The sequence below is a fragment of the Typopeltis vanoorti genome, chromosome 9 (genome assembly GCF_054136105.1).
Source record: "Typopeltis vanoorti isolate ZY-2024b chromosome 9, IOZ_Tvanoo_1.0, whole genome shotgun sequence".
NCBI lineage: Eukaryota > Metazoa > Arthropoda > Arachnida > Uropygi > Thelyphonidae > Typopeltis > Typopeltis vanoorti.
In genome coordinates this window covers 34,535,618-34,562,868 of record NC_143557.1, presented here as the reverse complement: position 1 = coordinate 34,562,868, position 27,251 = coordinate 34,535,618, and the positions used below count along the sequence as shown (strand labels likewise).

At 35.1% G+C, this 27,251-nt stretch overlaps 1 protein-coding gene across 2 annotated transcripts in view; it reads left to right on the top strand.

The window, feature by feature from the left end:
- LOC150102965 (sorting nexin-14-like) overlaps positions 1-27,251 on the top strand; it is a 793,179-nt gene that overhangs the window by 448,457 nt on the left and 317,471 nt on the right. For both annotated transcript variants that reach the window (XM_090397844.1, XM_090397845.1), the window contains one exon: positions 12,289-12,322. In XM_090397844.1, coding sequence (XP_090253970.1) covers positions 12,289-12,322 — 34 coding nt within the window. The remainder of the gene's footprint in view (positions 1-12,288; positions 12,323-27,251) is intronic.

Genomic DNA, 27,251 nt, shown 5'->3' with positions numbered 1-27,251 from the left:
TTACAACTGAAATAAAGAATAAGTATTGCTTGATATAATGCCCCGCTGACACCATACAACTGTAGCGCTTTGAATAGCTTCTCTCTTAGCACCTTGTCATATGCCTTTTCCAGTTCTACAAAACTTAAATCTAGATCTTTGTTATATTCTGATGATTTTGTAACTATTTGTCGTAAAGTGAACAGCCACTATTTGGAATGAATCCAGATTGTTCTTCACCAAGCTTCCCTTCCACAATCGTTCTCAACTGTTTTTCAAGTATACCATATAAATCTTACCATGAACACTCCATAGAGTAATAACTCTGTAATTCTCACATTCAGTTTTATTTCCCTTTTTATATATGATACTATAAGAGCTCTACTCCAATCATCTGCAATTCATCTCTCTGCCTGGTCCTTCTGGAACTATGAAGTGCCGCTACTGCAAGACTTTTATACCTCCATAATTGAGCATTTCTGGTCGAATATCATCTACTCCAGCTGCCTTTCTGCATTTCAGGCTTTTGATGGATTTTTCTACTTCAGGTATGGATATGTATTCCTTATTGTATGCCTGGTTAGTGTTTTTACCACTGTGCTGTCACTGATTATTTCATTTAGCAATTTTTTGAAGTAATTACTCCATACATCAAGGATATCTCTTTCTACAGTTTTCATGTCTCCTTCTTCCACAACCTCCAGAATATTTTGCCACCTTCTTGATATTTATTTTCTATGTTCTTACGAAAGTCTTCCCATGACTTTTGTTTAGCTAGTTTTACACAGTGTTTAGCTTTCTTACAGGAACTTTTCATATACTTTCTTCTTTTTTTCACTGCCTTTTTAACTGCCTGTGTCCACCATGGAGTTCTGATTTTTGTATTCTTACAACCTCACCACATGTCTCTCTGGCTGAATCAATCATTGTTTTCTTCAGGGTTTGCCACTGAATCTCCAAGGTTTGGTTCCTGTTCTCAAACTGTTGCATTTTTTCTTGAATAATATTTGTGTATTGTAGTCTACAGTTCACATCTGAGAGATGCTGAACTTTTATTCACTTTAAAATTTTCTTACATGTTATTCTTTGCAATATGAAATTCAATTTTATCCTGCTCAAGACTAAATAGTGATCACTTCCAATTTCAAATCCTCTGTACACTCTGGTGTCCTGCACCAGAGAGAAAACATCACTATCAACAATAACATAGTCAATGAGACTTTTCTTATTCCTAGCCTCTTCTCTCCATGTGAATTTGTGCACATTTTTATGTTGGAACATGGTGTTAGTAATAACCAGTCCATGTCCTGAGCAGAAATCCAACAGATATTTGCCATTATTATTAGCTTTGCACTTTTCTCCAAGATTTTCCAAAATATTTTTGCATGTCTAACAGTCATTTCCTACTCTGCTATTTAGATCCCCAACAAGCACCAATTTTTCCATTTTCATTGTGTCTGTTGCTTTCTCTAAAGCCTCAAAAAAGTTCTCCACTGCTACCTTAGTAGAACCTTCGGTGGGACCATAGGCACAAATAAGTCTCATTGTCCAGTTCTCCATTCTGATATTTGCCCACATCACTCTACTTGAGACTGCCTTCCATTTAAGAAGATTAGCCTCATATTTTGTGTTGAATAGTATGGCTACTCCTTCTTTTCCTTGATTGTCATTGCCTGAATATAACATTTTGTATTTATTGCTCAGAAAGATCTCAGCAGTTTTTGCCTTTTTTGTTTCAGTCACCCCTATTATGTCGATCCGGTACTTATCTAATTCCTCAGCTAGCTCCATTTCTTTGCCATTCAGGCTTCTTATTTTGATAGTACCAATGTTGAACTCTATTTATGTTGAATGGGGTGTGTTTTAGGATTTGTTCCAGTAGCTGACTTTTCGCTGTTTGCCCTGGTTCCCTGGCAAAAACAGCGGGGGCCTTGTTTTACTGGGAAATGCCCCACACATCAGGAGTATATTATTACTCAAATGAGACCACACATCACCCATGCTAGCTATCATACCTTCTCTTAAACTCATTCACACTAGATGCACTTACTACTTCAATAGGTAAACCGGTCCACTCACTCATGGTTCTGTGAGAGAAAAACCTAGCTTTTACCCATTTCTTAACCACATACAAATTAACCTCCACAGATACCTCCCTGTCCTCTCCCCACCCTCCATATAATTAAACATTTTATGAACTGATATTCTATAATGCCCTCTCAAAAGTTTATAAATCTCTTAACTTATCATCCCTTGTTCTACTGTCTCTGTCTACTTGTGTCTTTTTTTGACATACTCTCAGTCTATCATCATAATATACATTTCATAATCCTGATATCTTTGTAACTCTTCTTTGCATCTTTTCTACAGTTCTTATTCCTTTGGAACCTAAGAGTCAGAGTCTGCACACGGTAATCCAGATGCTATCATATTAAAGCATTGTAAAGAGGTGAAATAACTTCCATATCCCTGCACGTCAATGTTCATTTCAACATCGCAATTATTTCTGAGTTGAATTGCGATTTTTGCTATGTGACCATTTAGCTTCAACTTTCTGTCCACTATAAATCTATTCAAAGTATCCAGCAGCATATTAATGGGATTATGTTTTGGGTAACTATTGAAGCTAGAGATCATAGATTTATGGTAAATAGAAAGTTGAAGTTCAATGGTCACATAGCAAAAATTGCAAATTTAACTCAGCAGATAATTGCAATGTTGAAACAAACATTTACATGTAAGGATAAGGAAGTAATTTTATCTCTTTACAATGTCCAATATTTACAATGTCCAATTGGACTAAACTGCACAGATTTGGTATCCTCGGTTTATGGGAGAGTAAAAAAAAAAAAGCCATGGAAAAGGTGCAAAGAAGAGCAACAAAAGTGATATCAGGATTATGGAATATAGATTACGATGGTAGATTAAGGACGTGGAATACACACACACATAATAATAAACAGGAGAAAGAGGGGTGAAATGATAGTGTATAAATTTCTGAAAGGGTGCTTTATCAAATCGTGAAATTTTTAATTATATGAAAAGTCGGGAGAGAACATGCCACATTCATAGAAAAGTGTGTGCTGTTAAGAAAAAGATGAGTGGTAGATTTTTCTCTCACAGAGGAGCAGTGAATGAGTGGAACAGTTTACCTGTTGAAGTGGTGAGCATCCAGTACAAATAAATTTAAGGGAAGGTACAATATCTGGTGTGGGTGATCTATGGCTTCCCTTGATAAGTCCATGACTCCCTGGAAGTCTCTGATGATGATGATAATAATAATAATGATATATAAATTGAAGCAAGAAAGAAAAGGGAGAAGGTGAAAATTGTTAGTTTATTACCTGGATATGATGGTAATGAGTGAATGAGGACCATGATAACAAATAGTTCAATGAACAAACTGTAGCAGAAATGGGTGTGAGACTTTGGATGTGTGGAAAGTGTGCGATAGGAAATACTTGAATAAGAAGAATTGTTTGCACTTGAAGGGATTTGGCATCAAAAGGCTGTGGAAATTATTTATTGGATATCATCTTGGGAGAAACGCTGAGAATTTTCATGTAATTTCAGTTAAGATATGCAAACATGATAATGATAGGAATATCGTGAAGCATAGTTATGAATCTGAAGATGATGTGGATCTATATGCTACTGTAATGTAGATGTAGTTCCTGGAATGGAGTGTAAAGAGATGCTTTAAAGAGGACTGAAAAGATAGGTGAGGGGAGAGAGTATTACTAATAATATTAGATGATTTTAGTCCACTTAGAGTTGAATCTGAAAACAATAATAGTAATAATATCCCATATAGTGGGATGAAATATATGGTAGGATGGTGCTAGTTGCTTTTGATGAAGAAATGCATCACCAAATTATCCTTGGTATACTAAATGAGTAATCACCATGGGTGACTTAAGTTATCTGAACATTGATTAAGTAGTAGAAAAAACTCATGATTGGAGGAGGAGAATCATGAGGAGAATTTATTTATTGTTTCTAGACAACTTTCTGAAGCAAAATGTGAAAGAAGCAACTTGAGACCAGAGAGTGCTAGATTTGATTTTAGTCAGAAGGGGTTTCAGTTTAAGGATGTGACTGTTCTGCCAACAGTTGGTGACAGTAATCATGCTATACTGACCTGGGAAGTTGCAAAGTATATGAATGTTTCAAATAGGATGTACTGTGAACCACAAAGCTAGAAATTTAGTGAATTTCCAGCTCTGTGGTTCAAACTATTGCCGAATAGAATGTATATTATCCATATTATATTTCAAACAGTATGCCAAAGAGACAATGATTTGATCAACCGTTATTCTACTGGCCTGGCCTCTAATAGGGAAAAAAACTTCATCAAAGCTATATTCTATTTATAACATTATCAGAGAACAAATTCATATAAATAATTTTATTACAGCAAAATTGGTGTTCTAATTTAACATGGGAGTTGTTATGCTATATTAGAGTTAAGATCCTGGATTATTTACAGTCCTATTTATAATTAACTCTTGGATGAAAAGGTTATGTGGGTAGAATATGTGCCTTCCATATTCTTGGGATTTTTAGACCATCATTATTGTTAAGATTAGGGTGGTTGATAAGAATTTCACAGGCCTCCTTAAAATTAAATTCATACCACGTTTTTTTGGTGTGATGTAAACAGCAGTCAAACAGCTATGTAGAGTATTCAGGGCATGATCAGAAAGGCCAAAAATCCAAAAAGGCAATCGCAAGAATATGGAAGGCACATATTCTACCCACATAACCTTTTTGTCCAAGAGTTAATTATAAGAAGGACTGTAAGTAATGCAGGATATCATCTCTAATATAATAAAACAACTCTCGTTAAATTAGGACACCACTTTTGCTGTAATAAAACTATCTATAAGAATTTGTTCTCTGATAATGTTATAAATAGAATATAGCTTTGATGTAGTTTTTTTTTTCCTCTAGAGGTCAGGCCAGTAGAATAACAGTTGATCAAATCATTTATTCTTTGGCATACTGTTTAAAATGTAATATAGCTTGTCTCTGTATATATATATATATATACACACACACACGCATATACCCCCAGATGATGACCTTAATACGAATGTTGAAACGTCGGGAAATTAATTATTTCTGACACGGTTATAGTCTCCATAATTTGTCTAAAATGATTGCTGATCACCATGTAACACTAAAGCAAATGATCACTTTTCAAATCATTTGTACTAGTCACATCTGGGAAATGTTCTTTTGTCACTCTCTCATAAAGTACACCTCCTATCATCAAATCTTTATAGAATACTAATGTTAAATGAATTCAAAAATCATGACTAAATTAAAATAAGATTCCTGATAAAGTTTTAAATTGGTCTGAGTTTTGACCCTTTCCATAACGTTTTGGCATTATGGGATGGTGAAGTAATTGATGTGTAGCCGTATCTGTGCAAGTAAGAGGTGATGAAGAAACAGACTAGTCATGAATATACATCAAGTACAGATTCTCTTTGCTTATAATTTTTTTTTCTTTTTTCAAGCATAATATACTTTGTAACCAAGAGAAAAAGCTCTGTGACAGCAGAAATGTTGAGGATTGATGGATGCAGACGATGGGCACTATTGTAATCTGATGTAATGATTATTTAATTATTTGTAATAACCCTCTGATGATGTTCACTCTTGTTAGTTGGTGTTGTAAACCATATTATTGAATCATAAATTTAGATGGGAATTGATCTAATAATGGAATCTAAATAAAATAATGGCACTGGAAAAAAAATACTTTCACAGTGAATTTTTGAAATTCATCTGACCTGGATGGATGGTTGAGTGGATAAGGCCTCTGCTGTTCAACTAGGCTGTGATAAATGTTTGTGGTAAATGATTTGAGATGTATGCAAGTTTTTCTACCTTTTGATGGACAGAATGAACATAAAAAAAAAAAAAAATCCTAGTTAGGCTGGAATAATTAATATTGGACTCATGTGCCTTTCATCATTTTACTGTAACACATGTGCTACTACAGTTGTATATAAGTAAGCTGTAACCTTTTACATGTCAGTGTCCTGTGCATCATTGTCATAATCGATTTTATGATGTTCTCCATTTTAGAATTCTGTGCATGGATTTTAGGTTCTTGTCCACCATCACTCCAGTGGTTATCTCTGCCACCTCTTGCAAAAAATATCCTATACATTTGCATGTTATGTGTCTCATCTTTGCTTTCCAAAATTTAATATTGACCCTTGGAGTGCTGAACCAGTTACCTCAAATTGCTCTCTCGCTTATATCATCTGTTCAAAGCCTGCTGGAAAGTCACAAAGAACATATCCCTTTTTAAACCTCTCCCAGTATGATTAATAATACAATTCAAACTGCAGAGTTTGACTTGTATTAACCCAATAAGTAAGTGAGCAAAAGAGTTGCTAGTAGTAGTAGGAACAAATGACTAAAGTCATCTGGTAAAGCTTTTGCTCAAAGGGACAGTAATTTGTGCAGAGAATATATTTGTACAAATAAGAGGTGATGTAGAAAAGCAGAAGAGTAAGGAAGGGTGGGGGGGGGGAAGGATTGAAGTGGTGATTATGAATGGGAAATTGGTAATATGAGTTTAGAGAAGGCATAGAAAAGCCACATCTAATAAGTGATATTAGTGAAACTTGTACTGTAGAGAATGAGAGAACAAGTGTGCAAGAAAGACATGAAAATGGGGGGGGGGGGTTTCAAGATAGACAGGGGAATCCAGCTTTAGAAAGGTCAGTGTCCAAAGAGGAAGTGAATGCATGGGTCGACAAGAAAGGAATGGGATGGCATGGGATGTAGGAGCAATTGAATTTGGAGAGGGTTCTAATGGTAAAGAGAGAGAGAGAGACGAATGGTTTTAGGAAGGTATAGAGAAGACACATCTAATAAGCGGTATTAGTGAAACTTGTTATAAATCCAGAAATGAACTCTTATGTTTGTATATGAATGCTAGTATTAGAAACATGGAGAATGAAATGGTTGCATTGATTGAGTTCATTCACTCAAAATTGTTGGAATAAGTGAGACTTGGTTGAATGAGGACATCCTGACAGGAATAGAGATGAAAGGGTATGATGCTTTTCATTAAGATAGAAAAGATAAAAAGAGAAGTGGAGTGCTGATGATGATAGAAAAGGAGTTTTGCCCATGCAAGGAACAGATGCAAGGGGAAAATAGTGGAAATAGTTTTGAGGCAGTTTGAAATACTTAGATGGATGTTGCTGTAGACTTAATAATGTGAAGGGTATTGACCGTGAAGTGTATAAACAAATTAACTATTCATATAGCAAAAGGATGATCATTATGGGTGATTTTATAAATTAAAGATGCCCAGAAATTATATTCTTGGTTTCATCCATTATCCAAGTGCAAGTAAACAAAGTTTGTGCATGAAGTAACTCCATGGCAGGGCAACTCATAGATAAAGGCTAATGACTTCACATCAATTGCCTTGGTATCCCATAATGCAAAGCACATATCCCTACAGACATGTATAATGCTATGCATTATGGGAAGCACCACTACCCAGACCGATTTCGACCTTTATCGAGGTCTCATCAATTACTTCAACCTCGGTATCACTTTTGGGTCTGGCTCCCACTGATGAGACCTCAATAAAGGTCAAAACCAGTCTGAGTAGTGGCCCTTCCCATAATGCATAGTATTATACATGTCTGTAGGGATATGTGCTTTGCATTATGGGATTCCAAGGCAGTTGATGTGAAATCATTAGCATCTGTATACAAGTTGCCCTGTCATGAAGTTACTTCATGTGCAAACTTTGTTTGCTTACTTGGATAATGGATTAAACCAAGAATATAATTTCTTGGCTTCTTTAATTTATAATATAACTAAGTAAGGAAGAACTTTTGACATGGGTGATTTTAGTTATGGCAATATAGATTGGGATGATGAGATGGCAACTGGAACTAAAGGAAATGAATTTCTCAAGTTTTTGAGGGACAACTACCTCAAGCAGTATATAACCGAGGGCATGCAAGGATCAAGAGTCTTCAATTTCAACATCTCATCATTGGATGTCATTATAAATAAGGTGTAAAATCGCCTTCCATTTGATGAGAGTGACCATGAAGTGGTTACTTGAGTGTGGTTCCAGCCATGTGAGGACTTCTGTGAGGAAAGAATATATGTGGAACTACAAGCTGGTGATTACAAAATGCTCAGGAGACAGCTTGCAGCTGTTGCATGGAATAAAAAGTTAGGTGGACAGGAGATCAGTGCTGCTTGGGTGCTACTCAAGAACTATAGTAGAATCAATCACTGTCTAAATATATTTCAAGGGTCAGAAGGTTAAGGTAGGTGTGAAATGGATGAATGTAGAGATTAAGCATACAGAGCAAAAAGGCATTATGGAGTCAACATAAGATGAGTGGTAATAATAGGTCCATGAGGAGTACAAAAGACAGCCAAGGAGGGTGACACTGTTAGTAAGGGTAGAAATATTGCAGTATGAGCATTAGTTAGGTAATAAAGCCAAAAGGACTCTAGGAAATTATTTGGTATGGTGCCAGCAGAAAAAAGAAAGATTATGCACAGATGACATTGAAGGAAATGGTAAAAGGATAACTACTGCAGAGGATATTGTTGAGATATTAAATGAGCAGTTTGTAAAGATATTTCATCCTTGTGAATGTGATATTATGAGACTGACTGTGCATGAACAAGAGGTATATGGTGAATTTAGTAAATGTAGGACTTAAATAAGTCTGTGGGGCTTGGTGATATATCACCAAGTGTTTTCAAGAAATGTGCCAGAGAGTTGATCTGCCTTGATATACTCATTTAATACAAGTGTTTCATTGAGTCAAGTTCCAAAGCACTAGAAGGAAGGGAAGATTGTACCACCCACTTCATATGGTGATGTGGTTAAGGTGTTAGAGAGATTATAGAAAGTTTTTTGTTTTGTCTTTTCACTTGGTTATAAATTAAATTTGCCAAGAAATTATTCTTATTTAATCCTTTATCCAAGTGTAGCAAACAAATTTGCTGGTGAAGTGTCTTAACAACTTGTATATCGATGCTACTTGGATATTGAGGCGAATACACATTAATTGCCTTAGTATCTCATAATGCAAAACACATATTCTTTTAGGTGTATATACTGATTTGCATTATGCAAAGGGCTTCCCAGACCAGTTTTGACCTTTATTGAGGGCTCATCAGTGGGAGCCAACCCAAAAGCGATACCAAGGTTGAAGTATGCAGCATTATATCTCCCATATACAAGTAGTAGAATGGTGTTACAGAATACAAAGTGTAAGGTACTTCAGGTGTAAATTTTCTTTGCTATGCTTGGATAAAGGATTAAATTAGAATATAATTTTCTAGAAAGTTTAATTTATATTAGTGAAGTTATCGAGAACAAGGATCCAGAATTATGTTGACAACAGTATTATCTTTGATGGACAGTGTGAATTTGAAGAAGATCATATTTTAGTAATCTTACTTTTTATGATAAGGTAACAGTAGTATATTTAGATTTTCAAAAGAAATATAAAAATGGAGGAAAACTCACAAAAAAAAATTGATTGATGTAGAATTTTTGCCTAAGTTTCATAGGCATTGTCAGTACAGGATCACAGAATGGTAATTAAAACAGTAACACAAGTCTGCAAAGTATCACATAAGATTTTTAATTCCTATAATCCTAGCTCAAATAACAAAGAAAAACAGTATGTCGATTTCCAATTCCTTACATTTCTGGCATCTCATAACCTATTTCTAGAATTCTTAAGAAATGCAACTTAATGGCTACTTTTCTTCCTATCAACAAATTATCAGCATAGTTTCCATCTTCAAAAGATGAACGGTCTCCTCTAGCTCTCCTTGGTGTCTATTAAGTTTCTTATGACTGTCATTGTTCTTACTTTGAACAAACTCGATGCTCTGTAGAAAAGAGGATACAAGAACACCGATCTTACGTTTGCAACAGTAAATCTGAAGAATCAGGCTTGGCACAGCATGGAATAGATACAGACCACAATGTTGGAAAATTGGATATTTTCTAATCATCTATAGTCCAGAAATTCTGGGAAAGACACCAGTCCAAACATTGTTGTGTTCAGGGGGGGGGGTGATGTGTGGCTTGTTTGCAGCAGCTCTGTCATGCTGCTGGTAACCTAAGCCAAGCAACTCTTTGTGGCCAGTTCTATTGCTGACAGGTGTTTGTACAGCATTTTCCAAGTTGACTGCAAGGTTCACTGCTGATGACATGCAGGATGCTTGAACATTCCAAGACAGAGCTCATCGATTTCAGTGAGTGAGTGCCAGTGGCCTCTCAGGCCATTTTCCTGCTGTGATAGCACCATCAACTTTCCATCTACAAATGCAACAGTAGATTTCAATGTACTGAGATGGTAGCAATGTCATGGACAGAAATACTGATATTACACCCAACTACCATCGTACAATGGAAGTCTTTCAGTTCAGCTGATGTGTGTGATGTTGCCATCAAGTAGAGTGCAAAATATGCAGCAAATCCCATCTTTTATTACCAGACTTATGAAGCATTCCCTGAATGTTTGCATATGGTAGGATCCGAAATTTGCATGGCACGTTAGGTATCCAAATACTATTGTCAGCATAGTGTATGTTGCAGATATTGTGCTTCCCAATTATGTTTTTCCCTGCTCTGAAAATATCGCACAATGACTAAATTTTGAAAGGATAATGGAAGTGATACAAAATCTTCAGTATTGTATAAAAATACTGAGTAAGATTTTCAATAAATCACTATTTTTGTATCACAGTTTTGGTTAACCTTGAATTAAAAACAAATAGCATAAAGTTTTGCATATTATTTTTTAATTTAAATTATAAAAGAAAATAAGTCAGCAAAGAATATTTAACTGGTTTCGGTTTTCTCATCAGTGAAAAGGTTCAAAAGTTAACACATTTTGAGTGACCTTTATCTTTCTATTTCTTAATGTAACTTCTGTAATTCAACTGATGTGAAAGTCAGCAGCAGTAGAACAGTAAAAATTGAAAATAGGCCAAAAACATAAGACATTAAATTATTTTCACAGTTTTGAATATTTAGAATAAGAATTACATATTCACTACATAGGTGCAGTTTTTAATAGAGTAAATTAAATCCAGGAAATGATAATGGAATTTGCAAACTTTATGCAGACAATCTGATGAATAAACTAATAACTTATAGGAAGTAAAAGGGAGAGAGTGAGAATTCAAATATATTAACATGGATCCAAGAGTGGGTTTAGAGATATCTTATCAAAAACTGTAGACCATGGTTTATTTTTGATACAACACAAAACTATCATTAAAGAAACTCAGTAGAAATAAACATATATCAAAGGGCCATATTATTATTCTTATTTTATTACACCCTCCATGGAGTCGACAGACTCATTGTAGGAGGTTCATTCAACTGACAACATATTTATCATATGAAATCTTAAAGTCCTTAACACTCCTTGCATTAACAACACATTCTGGTTATGCATTCCATTCACTGACAATTCTTCATGTAAAAAATCTACTCCTCGCGCCTTTCTTCACTACACTTTTACATAACTTCCAGGAATAACCTCTTGTTCTTCCCCTCTCACCTTCTACTCTTTTTATAATCCCCTCTGGATTAATCTGATAAAATCCTCTCACTAGCTTAAACATCTCTATCATATCACCTCTCTTCCTCCTATCCACCAAGCTCTGCAATCCACATCTCTTCAACCTCTCCATAGCCTGCATTCCAAATCCTGATATTGTCTTAGTCACTCATCTCTTGACACACTCCAGTGTCTCTGCATCACATTGAAAACCAGGTGACCAGATCTGAGCACAATAGTACAAGTGTGGTCTGACTAGTGGCTTATACAGTGTCACAGTCACACTGAAGATATCTGAAAGCTGCTTTATTAAGTTTCAAAATATGTAGCAGTGGCTGTCTAATTTGATAGTTGCTGATTAAACAGAATGGAAAATGAAAATTTAAGAAAATCTGTTTGAAATAAAAATGTTATCAAAAAACTGTTGATGAGAAACCAGCACTTGAAATATTGTGTTAGCAGTTTGTCATAGCTGGTTTGTCCATTGTAGTACTCACCGAGGATATATACCAGAAAATGATTGTCATTTCATTAACATCGGTAATATTCACCTTATTATTAACATTTTTTGTCCTCCTTAGTCACTCACTCACACATGTATCAGCTCTTAGAGGTTTCTGTGGCTATGTTGAAAAGCTAATGATTTATTTATGTTATTTTAATAAATGATTAAATTTATAAGTGAATGATATATTTTATTTTGCAGATAATCCAAGTGATCTCCATTGGTCAGTGGAAAGGTCAGTTGAAGCTCCAGTGATACAAAATCTAATTTCTTTATAATTGAGTCAGCTCAGCTAGCTTTACCATATATTTTTAATTATAAATATCATTAAATTAAAAAAAAAAACGAGAAGAAGAAAAACTTGAAATCTATGATTTACAAATGGCAGTTATTTTAATATCAGATTATGGTAAAAACAAATTTGGAGGATGATGATCATTAATGGATTTGGATGTAAAAGCTAATTTTAGCTTTTAAAACTGCTTTTGCACAAGGTAATGTACAGTCAAGAAGTGTGGACAGGCTTAAGTTTTCAATATTATGAAGCTTATTTTTCTTGGTATTTATTACAACACAAACCAACCATTAAAAAATAAATAAAGAAATGAAAAAGATATTCAAAGGCATTCATCGAATTTCCAGTATAATGAAGTAACATAAAATATTAAACTAAAAAACTCAGCTAGTTTCTTGTGTCAATAGGTACGTTTGTCAGAAGTATGCTTATTTTACAAATGAGTTAAAAAGCTAGAGACATAAAGTGAAAGTAATTCAAGAACCACCAAACTAAAACTATCCTTGGAAGTTGACATTGAGTTCATTTGTTCTGGCTAATAAGCCAGAGAAGTTATCCATCAAACTGAAAAACTTTCAGACTTACCTTTCTGGTTAGATGCAGGGACAATGATGCTGAAGTTCATAACACTTCGGCCCCAGTTCAATTCTACCAAAGCATACAAATTTTACCAGCGTTTATAAAATTGCTGCAATCAGATTTGAACTTCCCAAGATTAATCACCACACCTTCTCCCTACATTCTGAGCTGATAATCTCCCTTCTTGCTTATTTATGGGATATCATAGACAGACACTGTCAACAAAACTCTTTCAATTTCTCTATGAAATAAAAGCAATTTACAGAAAAAATTCAGTACTTCTGTACATAAAGGAAAATAAAACAGGGTTTTTCTTTACTCCAAGGTCATAATCAATCTGCCATCATATACCTTGTATCAATTAGAGAATTTATTATTAAAAGAATTTTATTTTCACTCCTTACAACAAGTATATGTCATAGCCAGTATAGAAAAAAGGATTGGGAATATTACCAAGAGATTCAGCTAACCTAATGTACATTTAAACAGCTACTTTTGTTACTTCAACAAAAAGACCACCAAGAAACATCCCACAAATGGAACTGACAGCATTCGAGAAATTGTGTTACAACAACATAAAGGTCATTAAAGCAGATTAAAAAAAAATGCCTCAGTTGTCATGGACCCTGAAGAGTGCATCACCAAAATAAATAACCTCCCAGGTGACAATTCCTACATTGCATTAGATTCAGCATTGACTTAGCTGCGCACAATAAAACCAATGATTTTATAGAAACATTCAAATTGGATTTTAAAAAATTTTAAATTTAGAATTTAAAAAAAAAAAAAAAATGTGCCTTATTTCAAGACAACTTCTAGTTCCGGAATTTTTTGGAATCTAGAAAGTTCATAAATCACTGGCAACCCATTGTAGATAGTAGAGATTCTCCTAACTCCAAATTAGTCAGTGAATATGTTCTGTGAACTGTTTGTTCACAGTACCTTATCAGAATAACAGTAACCAGCAGAAAAAATATCTCAAATTAAGTCTCTTCTTAATGAGTGATTCTGTGTTTCCTATAGGCATTTCTTCCCCCACCCCCACTCCACTTCTGGCTGACTTATTTATGGAATTCTTTGAGAAGAGCGCCATAAAAAAGATGCTATCAAAAACCTAAAATTTGGGTGCAATATGTTGACAATGTTTTCATCATCTGACCAGGTTGAAACAAAGAATTTGAGGATTTCAAAAACTATATAGGCCTATCTGTATTTCAGTTTTGGTGATTGAGGTGTTGAAGATGCTGGTGAGAACCAGGATCCAGAATTGGGTTGAAAACAGTTGTATTATCTTTGGACAGCATAAATTTGTTAAAGGGAGGTCATGTTTTAGTAATTTACTTATTACAATAAGGTAATGGCTTCATTGGGTAAAGGAGATGGAGATATACAGTATAGTATACTTAGATTTTGCAAAGGCTTTTGATCGATTACTGCATGATAAGTTGATAGTCAAACTAGAGCAGATGGGGTTGAATATTAGATTAATGCATTGGATTGGAAATTGGCTATCTGATGGATATCAGTAAGTTGTGTATTAGGGAGCAATATCCCGGAAGAGGAAAATCACTAGTGGTGTGCCTCAGAGGTCTGTTTTAGGGTCATTGCTGTTTAACCTGTACGCTAATGATATTAGGGGAGATTTGATATTGAATAGAGATATTCAATTGTTTGCTAATAATGCAATCTTAGGACAAACTATGAGGAGTAGAGCAGATGTTTTGTCCTTGCAAGAAGACTTGAATAGATTGAGTAAATGGGCATGGGAGTGGGGATGCCAGTTCAATGTTGTAACATTGTAAGGTTTTAAAATTTGGTTTCTTTTCTATCTATTACAACAGAGCTGTTATAATAGATATGGTATAAAGGTCAGCAATAACAAGACAAAAACAAGACAAGACTACTGTGCGCAGATTTGGTCACCCGGTTTTCAAAAGGACAAAAAGATGTTGGAAAAGGGTCCGAGGTGATTGACTAAGGTAGTTTCTGATCTCTGGAATGTTGAATATGAAAAAAGGATTAGAAGATGCAATGTTCAGTATGCTACAGTTATATGGTGTCAATGGGGCATTATATCAAGCAATACTTAGTCTTTATTTGAGTTGTAAGTCAGCAGTTAGAATTGAAGAAAGTACAGGAAAATGGTTTAATGTTAAATCTGGTGTCAGACAAGGATGTACATTATCCCCTCTGTTATTCATTATCTATATGGATCACATTAAGAAGGAAAGTGGTATTAAACCTGATATCAAAATTGGAGATATTAATGTAAGCTCTTTGCTTTATGTGAATGATGTTATACTTCTAAATAAATCTGCTACAAGTCTTCAAGATTCCCTGACTGAATTTGAGTAGCTGTTGTAATAGATATGGTATGAAGGTCAGCAATAAAAAGACAAGGACAATGAAAATAGGCAGAAGCATTGAAAATGGCAACTGCATTTTGTGAATGGAGAACCTGTGGAACAAGTAAAACATTTCAATTACTTAGGCACGATTTTTAGTGAAGATGGTAAATTAAATATGGAAATAGACAACAGAATCAACAAAGCTGGTATGGTAGGAAGTCAATTGAATAAATTCATATGTAATAAGAGAGAAATTAGTCGGAACACTAAATTAGCTGTATACAAGACAGTGTTCAAACCAGTTTTAACTTATGAATCTGAGAGCTGGGTCACAAGTAAAACACTTGATCAAAGACTAGAGACTGCAGATATGAGAGTCCTCAGAAAGATTAGGGCACGAACAGATGGCATCAATGGCAATATCATATTCAGTACGAGGATATTAGGAAAGAACGTGACATTGTCAGTATCCAGGAATGTGTTAGCAGAGTTAATCTCAGGTGGTATGGTCGCTTAAACAGAATGGGTGAGGAAAGATTAGCAAAACAAGTGTTCTCTGCCAGGTTGGCAGGAAAATGACCCAGAGGAAGACCAAGATATAGGTGGATTGATACGGTACAAAGTGCCTTAGACAATAGAAATATAAGATCTGATAATGTTGGAGTCTTGACAAGTAACAGACTGATTTGGAGGAAAATTGTAGATAGGAAATTAGTAGTGATGTAAATATTTCATGTAGTACTATCATATCCTGTACACCCCTTGAGGGTACATGACTGGAATTGGATTATGATGAAGAAGATGAAATATACAATTTATGCTTAGTGGGGATATATTGTTAGAGGCAGAGGAAATAAGAGATCTTGGGGTGATAGCAGATAAAGATCTAAAATTTAGAGGACACATTGCCAAAATTGTGAGGACAACACAATGAATTCTGGGGATGATGCAGAGGACATGGACTTGTATAAGTAAGTAGATTCTGGCGCCATTGGATAATGCCTTGATTAGGCCACAAGTGGACTGCTGTGCACAGATTTGGTCACTTGGTTTTAAAAAGGACAAAGAGATGTTGGAAAAGAGTCCAGAGGTGATTGACTAAGGTAGTTTCTGATCTCTGGAATGTTGAATATGAAGAAAGGATTAGAAGATGCAATTTATAGAGTCTGATGGATAGGAGGAAGTGTGGCTGATATGATGAGAGCATACATGTTGGTAAGGGGTTGCTATAGAATTAACTTTGAAGATGTTTTTCATAAAATGGTGGGAGATGGAAGGAGAACAGGAGGTCATCCCTGGAAGCTGTATGAGGAGGGTGTTAGCAAGGGAGTGAAACATGACAAAGTGACCTCCTGGATGAGTTTTAGAATAATAATAACAGTCTTCACCCTAATATAATGTTTAAACTTAAACTTGAAAATTGCAGGACATTACCTTTAATAATATTCTAGAAGTTTCTGAGGATGAAAGACTTATTTATTCAGTGTACCAGTACTAGTAGACTCCTCTATACTTCCTCTCACCATCACCACTTACAGAAGATAGGAATAATCAAAACACTAAGGGATAGAGCCTATAACATCTCGAGCAACACAGAAAAAAAGAAGTGAAGAACATTCCCTAAACAGGGCACAAGATAATTAACAGGATTTTATAAACCCCTCCCAACACATTGACAAACAAGATTTAAAAGGTGCAGTCATCCTTCTTTACATCTGCATAAAAGTGACTTTAATATAACCTGAGAGTCACTCCATATGCAAGACTCATATAGAAGAGCTTCAGATTCGACAAAATCTTCCCCCATCCCAAGAAACCAGGAGTCTACATTATTCACTGTTTGTGTGAGAGATTGCATGTCAGAACATTTTAAGAACAAAAAGAAAAAAACATAAATCTTGTTTAGCTTTTCACTCAACCAATGAAGACTGACCAATATTTTGGCAAAAAAACAAAAATGCCTTATGTCGAACATTACTGTTTTGTCAGAAAATTCAAGGCGGCTTCTGAAATGCTGTGAACAATTGGGCATCATTCTATACCAAGGTTTCTTCTTTGATCTCGATTCATAAATCTTGACCTTGGCTTCATTGAACCTGACAAGACTGCTATTCCTGATTTTATGTGTTCATTGTTTATTTTAATTTTTATCCATCGTATTATTTCATTGCTTAATGCGATACCCTTCACATCTCTAGCTTTTTGAATCTTTTGTAATGTAAGCACTATTGAAGTGTGCTTGTCAGCACACAAAACTAGTTGAGTTGTTTAGCTTAATAAACTATTTTATGCTACTTCACATCACATGGTCAATCTACCAGAAATTCAATTAACATATTCAGAACTGTCAAAATGTAAAACGTTCAGAAATATCTGTTAACATCTTCATCAGAAAACAACGTACATTCACTACCATCATTATTGCAGACCATGCTTTGTACACACCTTAACAAATGATTACATGGAAGAAAACCATCTGCTATGTCTTTGCTAGTCTGTAAGACTGTTTTTAGAGTCAGCAGTGGCTATGAAACATTCTCCTGATCTCAACCAAGTATGGTTGCACTAATCTGTCAAAAATTTGGGAGACAGTCATCTTAAGATCAACTTGAAGCGTAAAAAAAAAATTTTTTTTTAAATAACAAAACCTGTGGTGCGATCATAATTAAAAGAAACACACGTATTAACCACAGTGAAAATTATTTAATTATAAATATTTCATCTTAAGTATCTTAGGACATCATCAGTACAGTAGTTTAAAACAATAATAGGAATAACATACAGTTAAGGCGCATGATTACGATAGAATCTCATTAAATGTGCATAACGTGCTACAGAAGTAAAAAAAAAAAAAAAAAATTATTTAACACAATTTTGTATGACAATTTCCCATACTTTAGGAATAGTAAGAACGTTGTTGCGGTTTAAGTTTGGTCTGTGTAGTAATGTTTCAGAACTTGCTTTGTATAAACGTTCATTTTATATAAAGATCTATGTAAAAGGTTAGACTTTTCCCAATGGATTTTCAATTCCGTGTTGAGAGAAGCCAGATTTCTGAGGTTTAAAAAGATGAATGTGGTCTTGATGTTCCAAGATGCTTTTCTGAACAGACCTACCTGTCTGTCCAAAGTAAGACAATTTACATGAGCATGGAATCTCATAAACACCAGGCAACATCAAAGGTGAGCGTTTGTCCTTAGGAGAAGGTAACAAGTTGTAAATTTGGTTGATAGGTTTGTAAGTAGTGGCAAAATTGTATTTCTTCATAATTTTAGAAAGACGTTCGGAGATGCCTTTGACGTAAGGTATGGGAATGCTATAGACTTCTTCCTGTCTGGTTTGATGTGTGGAGAAGTGACTGATGATTTTTTGAGTTGTTTTCAGATTATATACATTTAGGATGGCTGTATTTTTGATTATTTCTAATTCCTGGTTTAAAGATTCTTCAGAGGAGCAGAATTTGTGTGCTATGGAAACTAGTGATTTAATAATGCCTGATTTCTGAGATGAATGATGAGCGGAAGAATTGTGAATGTAGCAGCGACCTGAGAATGTAGGCTTGCGAAAGACAAATGTGGCGATGGAACAGTCTTCTTTTCTTTGGATGTGTAAATCTAAAAAGGAGATACCCTGTGGAAATTCTTTTTCTAATGTAAAGTTGATGCGATGATGAAGAAGGTTAATTTTATCTAGAAACAGTTGTAATTCATGTTTGGGATGATCCCAGACTGCAAATACATCGTCGACATATCTTAACCAAATTTTTGGTTTGGGTTCAAAAGTGAATATTTTTTCCTCTGAAACAAGTTTGCTAGGTTTGGTGATAAAGGAAATCCCATTGCTGTTCCTTCTTGCTTGTAAATTTGACCTTTCCAGGTGAAGTAACCTGATGCAATAACAAACTTGAACAATTCAACTATATCAGACGGAAATTTTTGAGTTAGTAATTCTATTACTAACTCAAAATTAAATATTTTGAATTAAATATCCCACCATCAGAATTGAAAGCTATTATTTCCTTAAAACGTAATAAAAGCATAATCATTACTAGAGCTGATAAAGGAAATGCCACTGTGGTTCTTGATACCAATTCATATGACTGAAAAATGAATTTACTTCTTCGAGATCGTAATACCTACACCAAATTGGATTATGATCCTTCGAAACATCAACTCAGAAAATTAAATAAGCTACTTAATGAAACTTCCTCCTTAGATGAAGAAACAATAAAAAAACTTAAGACATACCATGCAAGACCTCCTAGAATTTATGGCTTACCTAAGCTACACAAAACTAATGTTCCACTTAGACCCGTCATAGACTGTATCAGCTGTCCAACTTAAAAGTTATCAAGATTCTTATCTAACCTTCTCCGCTCTCACATAGGCCACTCAGTCTCTTCAATCAAAAATCTACTGAGTTTCACACAAAAATTAAAGATATTCAACTATCAAAAACTGACTTGTTAATCAGCTTCGACATTGTCTCCCTCTTCACAAACATTCCCCATAAAGAAACAATAGAATTACTAACTCAAAAATTTCCATCTGATATAGTTGAATTGTTCAAGTTTGTTATTGCATCAGGTTACTTCACCTGGAAAGGTCAAATTTACAAGCAAGAAGAAGGAACAGCAATGGGATCTCCTTTATCACCAAACCTAGCAAACTTGTTTCTAGAACACCTTGAGGAAAAAATATTCACTTTTGAACCCAAACCAAAAATTTGGTTAAGATATGTCTACGATGTATTTGCAGTCTGGGATCATCCCGAACATGAATTACAACTATTACACCCGAAAACAACTCAAAAAATCATCAGTCACTTCTCCACACATCAAACCAGACAGAAAAAAGTCTATAGCATTCCCATACCTTACGTCAAAGGCATCTCCGAACGTCTTTCTAAAATTATGAAGAAATACAATTTTGCCACTACTTACAAACCTTTCAACCAAATTTACAACTTGTTACCTTCTCCTAAGGACAAACTCTCACCTTTGATGTTGCCTGCCATTTATGAGATTCCATGTTCATGCAAATTGTCTTACTTTGAACCGACAGGTAGGTTCAGAAACGCATCTCGGAACATCAAGACCACATTCGTCTTTTTAAACCACAGAAATCTGGCCCCTCTCAACACGGAATTGAAAATCCAAACCATAGGATCCATTGGGAAAAGTCTAAACTTTTACATAGATCTTTATATAAACATGAGCATTTATACAAAGAAAGTTCTGAAACCCTACTACACAGACCAAACTTAAACCGCAACGATGTTCTTACTATTCCTAAAGTATGGGAAATTGTCATACAAAATTGTGTTAAATAATTTTTTTTTTTTTGACTTCTGTAGCATGTTACGCATGTTTAATGAGATTCTATTGTAATCATGCGCCCTAACTGTATGTTATTCCTATTATTGTTTTAAACTACTGTACTGATGATGTCCTAAGATACTTAAGATGAAATATTTACAATTAAATAATTTTCACTGTGGTTAATATGTGTGTTTCTTTTAATTATGAAGCTAAAAATGATTGCAGACTTCTATTTATACAGTATTAGAAGGTACCAAATTAAGACTGTCTCTTGTCCACTATATATTGAATTTCCTTTGCTCAATGTCACTTCTGTATGGTAACAAGTAGTTGGCCTTGAAGATGCTGGTTTGAAATCCTTCAAGGTATAAGCCAATTAATCATCTTTTTTATGATTTATTATTTTGGTATTGTAATACTGTGAAAAATAAGATATGAAGTTGAGAATTGGTTATCAGAATCAGATTCTTCACCTTCTTCATATAACAGATTGAAGTAGGCAGTGGTCTTCTACTGTCTAGTTTACAGGTATATTTGTGGTTGGAGGAGACTGATCAGATCAGAATGCATGTTGGAATCTTCTTTCCACATTTTACTTGATGTAAATGTTACAATCTTTTGTAGAAACAATGTATACAATGTATAAAAGTGTATACAGGGGTCCTCAAGTTGCGTCGGAGATCCGTTCCTACGGACCAACGTAAGGCGAATTTCAATGCAAGTCGGAATTACCATAGCCTAAGTTACTTACCTAACCTATAACACCCTAAAGTCATACATATATATCAAGAAACAGAACTAGGCCATAGGAAAATGAAAGGGAGAACATAATTACTGTATAGTACAGAAAAATGACAAAAATGAAACTTTAATAAAAAAACAAATATAAATTTGAGAACAATCCCCAAAATGACAAATGAAACTGTACATTCTGTACAGGTGATTAAAAAAAAAACAATAATAGTCCCGACTGTGGTATGACTTAAGTTCAACGCACGGCCGATGTTCGTCGGCGTTTCTCCCTTTTTTGCCCTTTTAATAATAACTAATTTCAATTTCACTTCTAATGTAATGGCTTTCCTTTTCTTCGACACACTGCCATCGGAAGACGTCTGCCTTACGTTTGGGAGCCATATTGAAGGGTAAAAAGTCGCAAAAAAACACAAAAGTGAGAGAGCGGATGTAAACAAAGCACGCGGTACCCAAAGAGTGTATGCTGGGACCCAAGCGATGCTACCTCTCCCAAACAAACACTGCATAACGGCGTATTCTTCTGCCACCTCACAAACAAGTTCGCCTGCGATGTTTGTATTTTACGTCACGCTGCTTCAAGTCGAAATTTATTTTTTAAATTATTTATGGGATTACCGCCGTAAAGTCGAAATGACGCATGTCGAGGACTACATAGGTCAAGGACCCCCTGTATATATCCAGGAAAACTGAAATCCTTGAAACTTTTGTTGATACTTGAGCATTACTTTATCTAAAAAAAGTATGATGAACTAGTCAAGTATTGGTCAAAAAGAAAATTCAAGAATGAGTGGATAAAGATATGATACTGCATGAGGGGCAGCATGTCTTTGTGAAGGATAGGTCATGCCTTAGTAATTTACTAACTTTTTATAATAGAGTAACAGGCGAGTTGGATAAATGAAAGCTACACGATGATTCTATGGATTTCGCAAAGACATTTCATAGAATACCACATGGAACCCTGTTACACAAATTAGAACAAATGAGGATGGATATGATACTGGTTATGTCGATAAGAGGGTGGCTGCTGGACAGATATCAACAAGTGGTATATAGAGGGGCAGAATCGATGCAAAAACAGGTGACTAGTGGTGTACCACAGGGTTCAGTGTTGGGACCACTATTGTTTAATTTGTACATAAATGATATAGAACATAACCGGAAAGGAAATATTCAGTTGTTTGCAGATGATGTGAAATTACGTAGGGTAATAGTTAATCAAGGCGGTGTGGAGAGCTTGCAAGGCAATTTAAATAGGCTGTCAGTATGGGCAAAAGATAATGGGTATCAGTTTCATCTATGTATAGTTATGCATTTTGGGATAAATAGATTACGAGCTGTATGGAACTGTACTTCAGGAAATAGATAAAGCTAGAGATTTCGGAGTGGTGGTAGACAGAGAGCTAAAGTTTAGTGGATGTATTGCAAGGATTACTAAGATAGCCCATAAGATTGCTTGGCTATTGAAGAACATATTAGCAAACAGAGATAAGGAAGTTGTTATTCCTCTTTATAAGGTCTTCATAAGTCCGCATCTAGATTATTGTGCTCAAGTCTGACCTCCTGGATTTCTTGGGGATGAGCAAGCAGTGGAAAAGATTCAGAGGCAAGTGACCGAGATGGTTAGTGGTCTGTGGAATGTTCCTTATGAGGATAGATTGAGGGTGTGTGAATTACAGAAGTTGGTTTATAAGAGAAAAAAAGTGGATTAATGTAGGGGAAATGTTTCAACACTTGACTAGAGGGGCAGACAGAACAAGGGGTCATTCCTGAAAGTTGAATATAGGTGCAGTTATTAGGAGTGTGAGGACTAATTTTTTGCTTGGATTGTTGTGAATGAGTGGAATGGGCTGCCAGAGTCAGTTGTGAGTGACTTGTCTGTTAATGGGTTCAAGGAGAGGTATGATAGATTGTGTGGATGGTTTGGGTTTCCCATGATGAGTCTTTGGACTCCATGGAGGCACCTGTTTAATAATAATAAATAATAATTTTAAGACATCACAATATCAGAAAGATTTACAAACGTTTAGAGACAATATCAAAACATCTAAGATAGATAAATGGCAAGCATATACAAAAACCGTTTTCCTTAAATTTTTGATATGAAGTATAACAGCAAATGTGGTGCTCCTTCATTGGTGGAACTTCAAGTGAAATAATTGTATGTTCAAAAGAACATGAAGCAGTAATGGAAGAACACTTCTTCAGCTGGTGAGGAATTTACATGTTAGTGTAACCTCCAAACCTCCACGGAGTCCAAAGACTCATCACTGATATTGTATAAATTGCATTATAAATGAGACTTTTAGTATTGAAACTTTGGTATATGAACACATAGATATATGACAGTTTCTTACTAATGTAAATAACAGAACATTTCGATCAGAAAACTTTCAATTCTCATTAGTTGAACTGATAGTTCCAAAAAATAAAATAAATGAATAAAATAAAAAAGAAAAGGGTGAAAAAGTTATTGTGTACAATTAATGTGATACAGACTTTCCCAAGTTTTAGGTATGGAAATACTGATATTCCATTTCAGGTTGGGACAGTATAGTAATGCTTGGCACTCTCTTTGAATAGGAACTCAAATTTAGTGCATTTATGTAAAATACAGGTCTTTTACCAGATTCTATAGTCCATGTCAACTCCATGCTGAGCTAGACCAGACTCTTGGAGTTTTAAATAGCCGATACAGAATCGACATCCCTGAAGTCTATTCTCAATGAAACATATTGCTTACCGTATGTTGTAATCCTTAAGGAATAGCACAGAAATGTCATAAGTATTTTATTTGTAGGTTTGTGTTACAGTAGCATTTGTATGCACTATTGCTGTACCTGTGAGCACGTAGTAACAGCAGCCATTTTGTCACTTGATTTTCACTTTGAATTTCGGTAACGAATGTGTAGTTTTTAGAACATTTGTGATTAGGTAACAAGAAGTAAAGAGCAGTCAAGCAATTAGGAAAGCTGAGACAGGTCTAATAAACTACCAAGTTAAGTTCACTAATCTCGATAATGTTTTCATATGCATCTCTAATTACTCTCTATGAATGTGGAACTCTGAATTGATAATTGAAGTACAGTAACATACACCAAGCTTTTGTATATGAGAATAATTTTGTGTTTAATGAAAGGCAAGTGATATATGTTCCAAAGAGCAATATGGAATCTATGGTAAAAGTCCCAGAATTGGAATTCTTTTGGAACTGCTCAATTAATGTATTCTTATTCTTTGAGTGATTATTTTTCATGCTTGCTTCATCAAATTTGAAAGATAGATGCATTAAGAAAACTGGAAGACATATTCAAGAATATTGGTCATTTAAGATCTTTAGTTAATAATATTATTATTATTATTAAGAGAGACTTCCAGGGAGTCAGAGACTCATTGAGGGAGGCCACATACTACACACACCGGCTATCATATTTATTCTTGAATTCATTCGCAATGCTTGCACTCACAACATCCAATAGCAATCCTTTCCGATCATGCACCACCCTCTGAGAGAAAAATCTAGCCCTCACCCCCTTCTTAGCAACATTCATTCTCAGCTTCTAAGGATGCCCTCCTGTCCTTTCCCCACCCTCAATAAATTGAATAATTCCATCAACTGAAATCCTGTATGACCCTTTCAGAAGTATATAAGTCTCAATCATATCACCCCTCTTTCTCCTGTTGCTAGTGTCTGCAGTCTACAAATTCTCAATCTGTCTTCATAATCAGTATACCATAATCCTGATATCAATTTTAATACTCTCTCCTTTGCACTCTCTCTCCAATATATCAGAATCACAATGGAGACCAGACTTGTGCGCAATAGTCAAAGCGAGGTCTTATCAATACCTTGTAAAGAGTCAAATTATCTTTGAGTTGCAATTATCTTTTGAGTTATATTTGCAATCTTTGCTACATGACCTCCAAACTTCAACTTCCTATCTACTAACACTCCAAGATCCCTAGCCTCATCAGTTTCTTCAAGCATAATCCCACCAATATAACATGACATTGGATATCTAATCAATGTAAAATCAAGCCGAAGTGCATGACTTTACATTTACTGACATTGAACAAACATCCATTTTCCCATGCCCACAGTTCCAGCTTATTCAAATCATTCTGCAAGTACTGCATATCAACAGCATTCCTGATTACTCTACCTATCTTTGCATCATCAGCTAATGCTGTATGTCGTTTGTCAAATCCTTCACAATATCATTAATGTATAGATTGAATAATAGTGGACCAAGTACTGATCCTTGTGATACACCACTGGTTACCTTAAATCTTGCAGACTCACATTTCCCATATACCACTTTTTGATATCTGTCAGTCAGCCATCCTCTTATCCACTCTTATATTCTATAATCCAATTTGTGCAACAGTCTACCATGCTGTATTCTATCAAAAGCCTTAGTAAAATCCAAAAGTATTCCCTTGTTTAGTTCAATGGTAACATTGGTATAGAATGTGAGCAAGTTGCTAAAACATGACCTTCCCTTAGTAAACCCATGTTGCTCATTGCAAAGTAGAGATTCACTGTCAACTCATTTCTGAGTGCGAGCCCTAACCAGTTTTTCCAAAATCTTCACCACCACTCCTGAGATATTTATTGGTCATTAATTGGATACTTCGGTCTTTGCACCACCCTTATGCAATGGAATTACCAGACATTCTTTCCATCCCTGCGGAATCTTCCCTGTTCTGAGACTCATATTAAACAGCGTGGTCAAAGGAATAGTCATTTCAGCTGAACGCTCTTTTAGCACACATGCTGATATCCCATCAGCCCCTATCACTGAATTCTTATTCAGTTTGTGCAACAGCTCTAATACTTCGTCTTCATACACCTGAATTTCTTCATCCAGTGAAGAGGTATCAGTGAGATCGATGTCGCATAACCAGGTTGATAGCTTTTAACAAAATGGGCACTCTTTAGTTGAAAACAACCTCTTCTGCATCTGTAACCCTCACGCTAACTGCATTTAGAAGAGTTATTCTTTCATGTTCATTCTTTCTTTTACTTGCAGTATATCGATAGAATTCTTGTGGGTTGTCTTTGGCACGCAGAGCCAGTTTCTTTTCTTACTCAGACTTTGCTTTCTGTACAACAGTTGTGACTATTCTAGCTTGCTGATTATAATTTTCATAATGCACATCATCCTTTTTTTACAAATCTCTTGATTAATAAGATTACACATCCATTTGACTCCTACCCTACTCCTACCCTCTTCGAAATCTCCTAAGCATACTTTTTATAAAAGTTGTTTATAAAAAAATTTATAAAAATAATCAAGTGGATATTAAATCCAGCATTATTTCAAAATGTATCAAAACATACCGCTATGACAGCATCTTTATATTCGCCTCCTGTTGGTCCATTTTGATAAAGTTTCACTGGCCTGATAGCTGTTTCAAACTTGTTGGTTTTCATCAGAGACCAGGCAGAAACCTTAAGTGAGCAAAAACTCTCAGTACTAAGGAACTGCCTGGTCACCTTTTGATTACTTATATAGAAATATGAAAGAAGATACTTCAGGCGCAAACTTTGTTTGCATACACTTGGATAAAGGATTAAACTAAATTTATTATAGTCTAACCAAGTGGAAAATAAACTTCCAACATCTTTCTCTAAATCCAGAGTATTTTAATAATAAGGTGGTACACCTTTTGGCAACTCGTATAAGTAAATATGACCTCCCTATTGCTACTGCCTTAGTAGCAATAGGGAGGTCATATGTTTAACTCTTTATCCAAGTGTATGCAAACTTTGTTTGCATACACTTGGATAAAGAGTTAAACTAAATTTATTATAGTCTAACCAAGTAGAAAATAAACTTCAAACATCTTTTGGTATGGTTGTTTA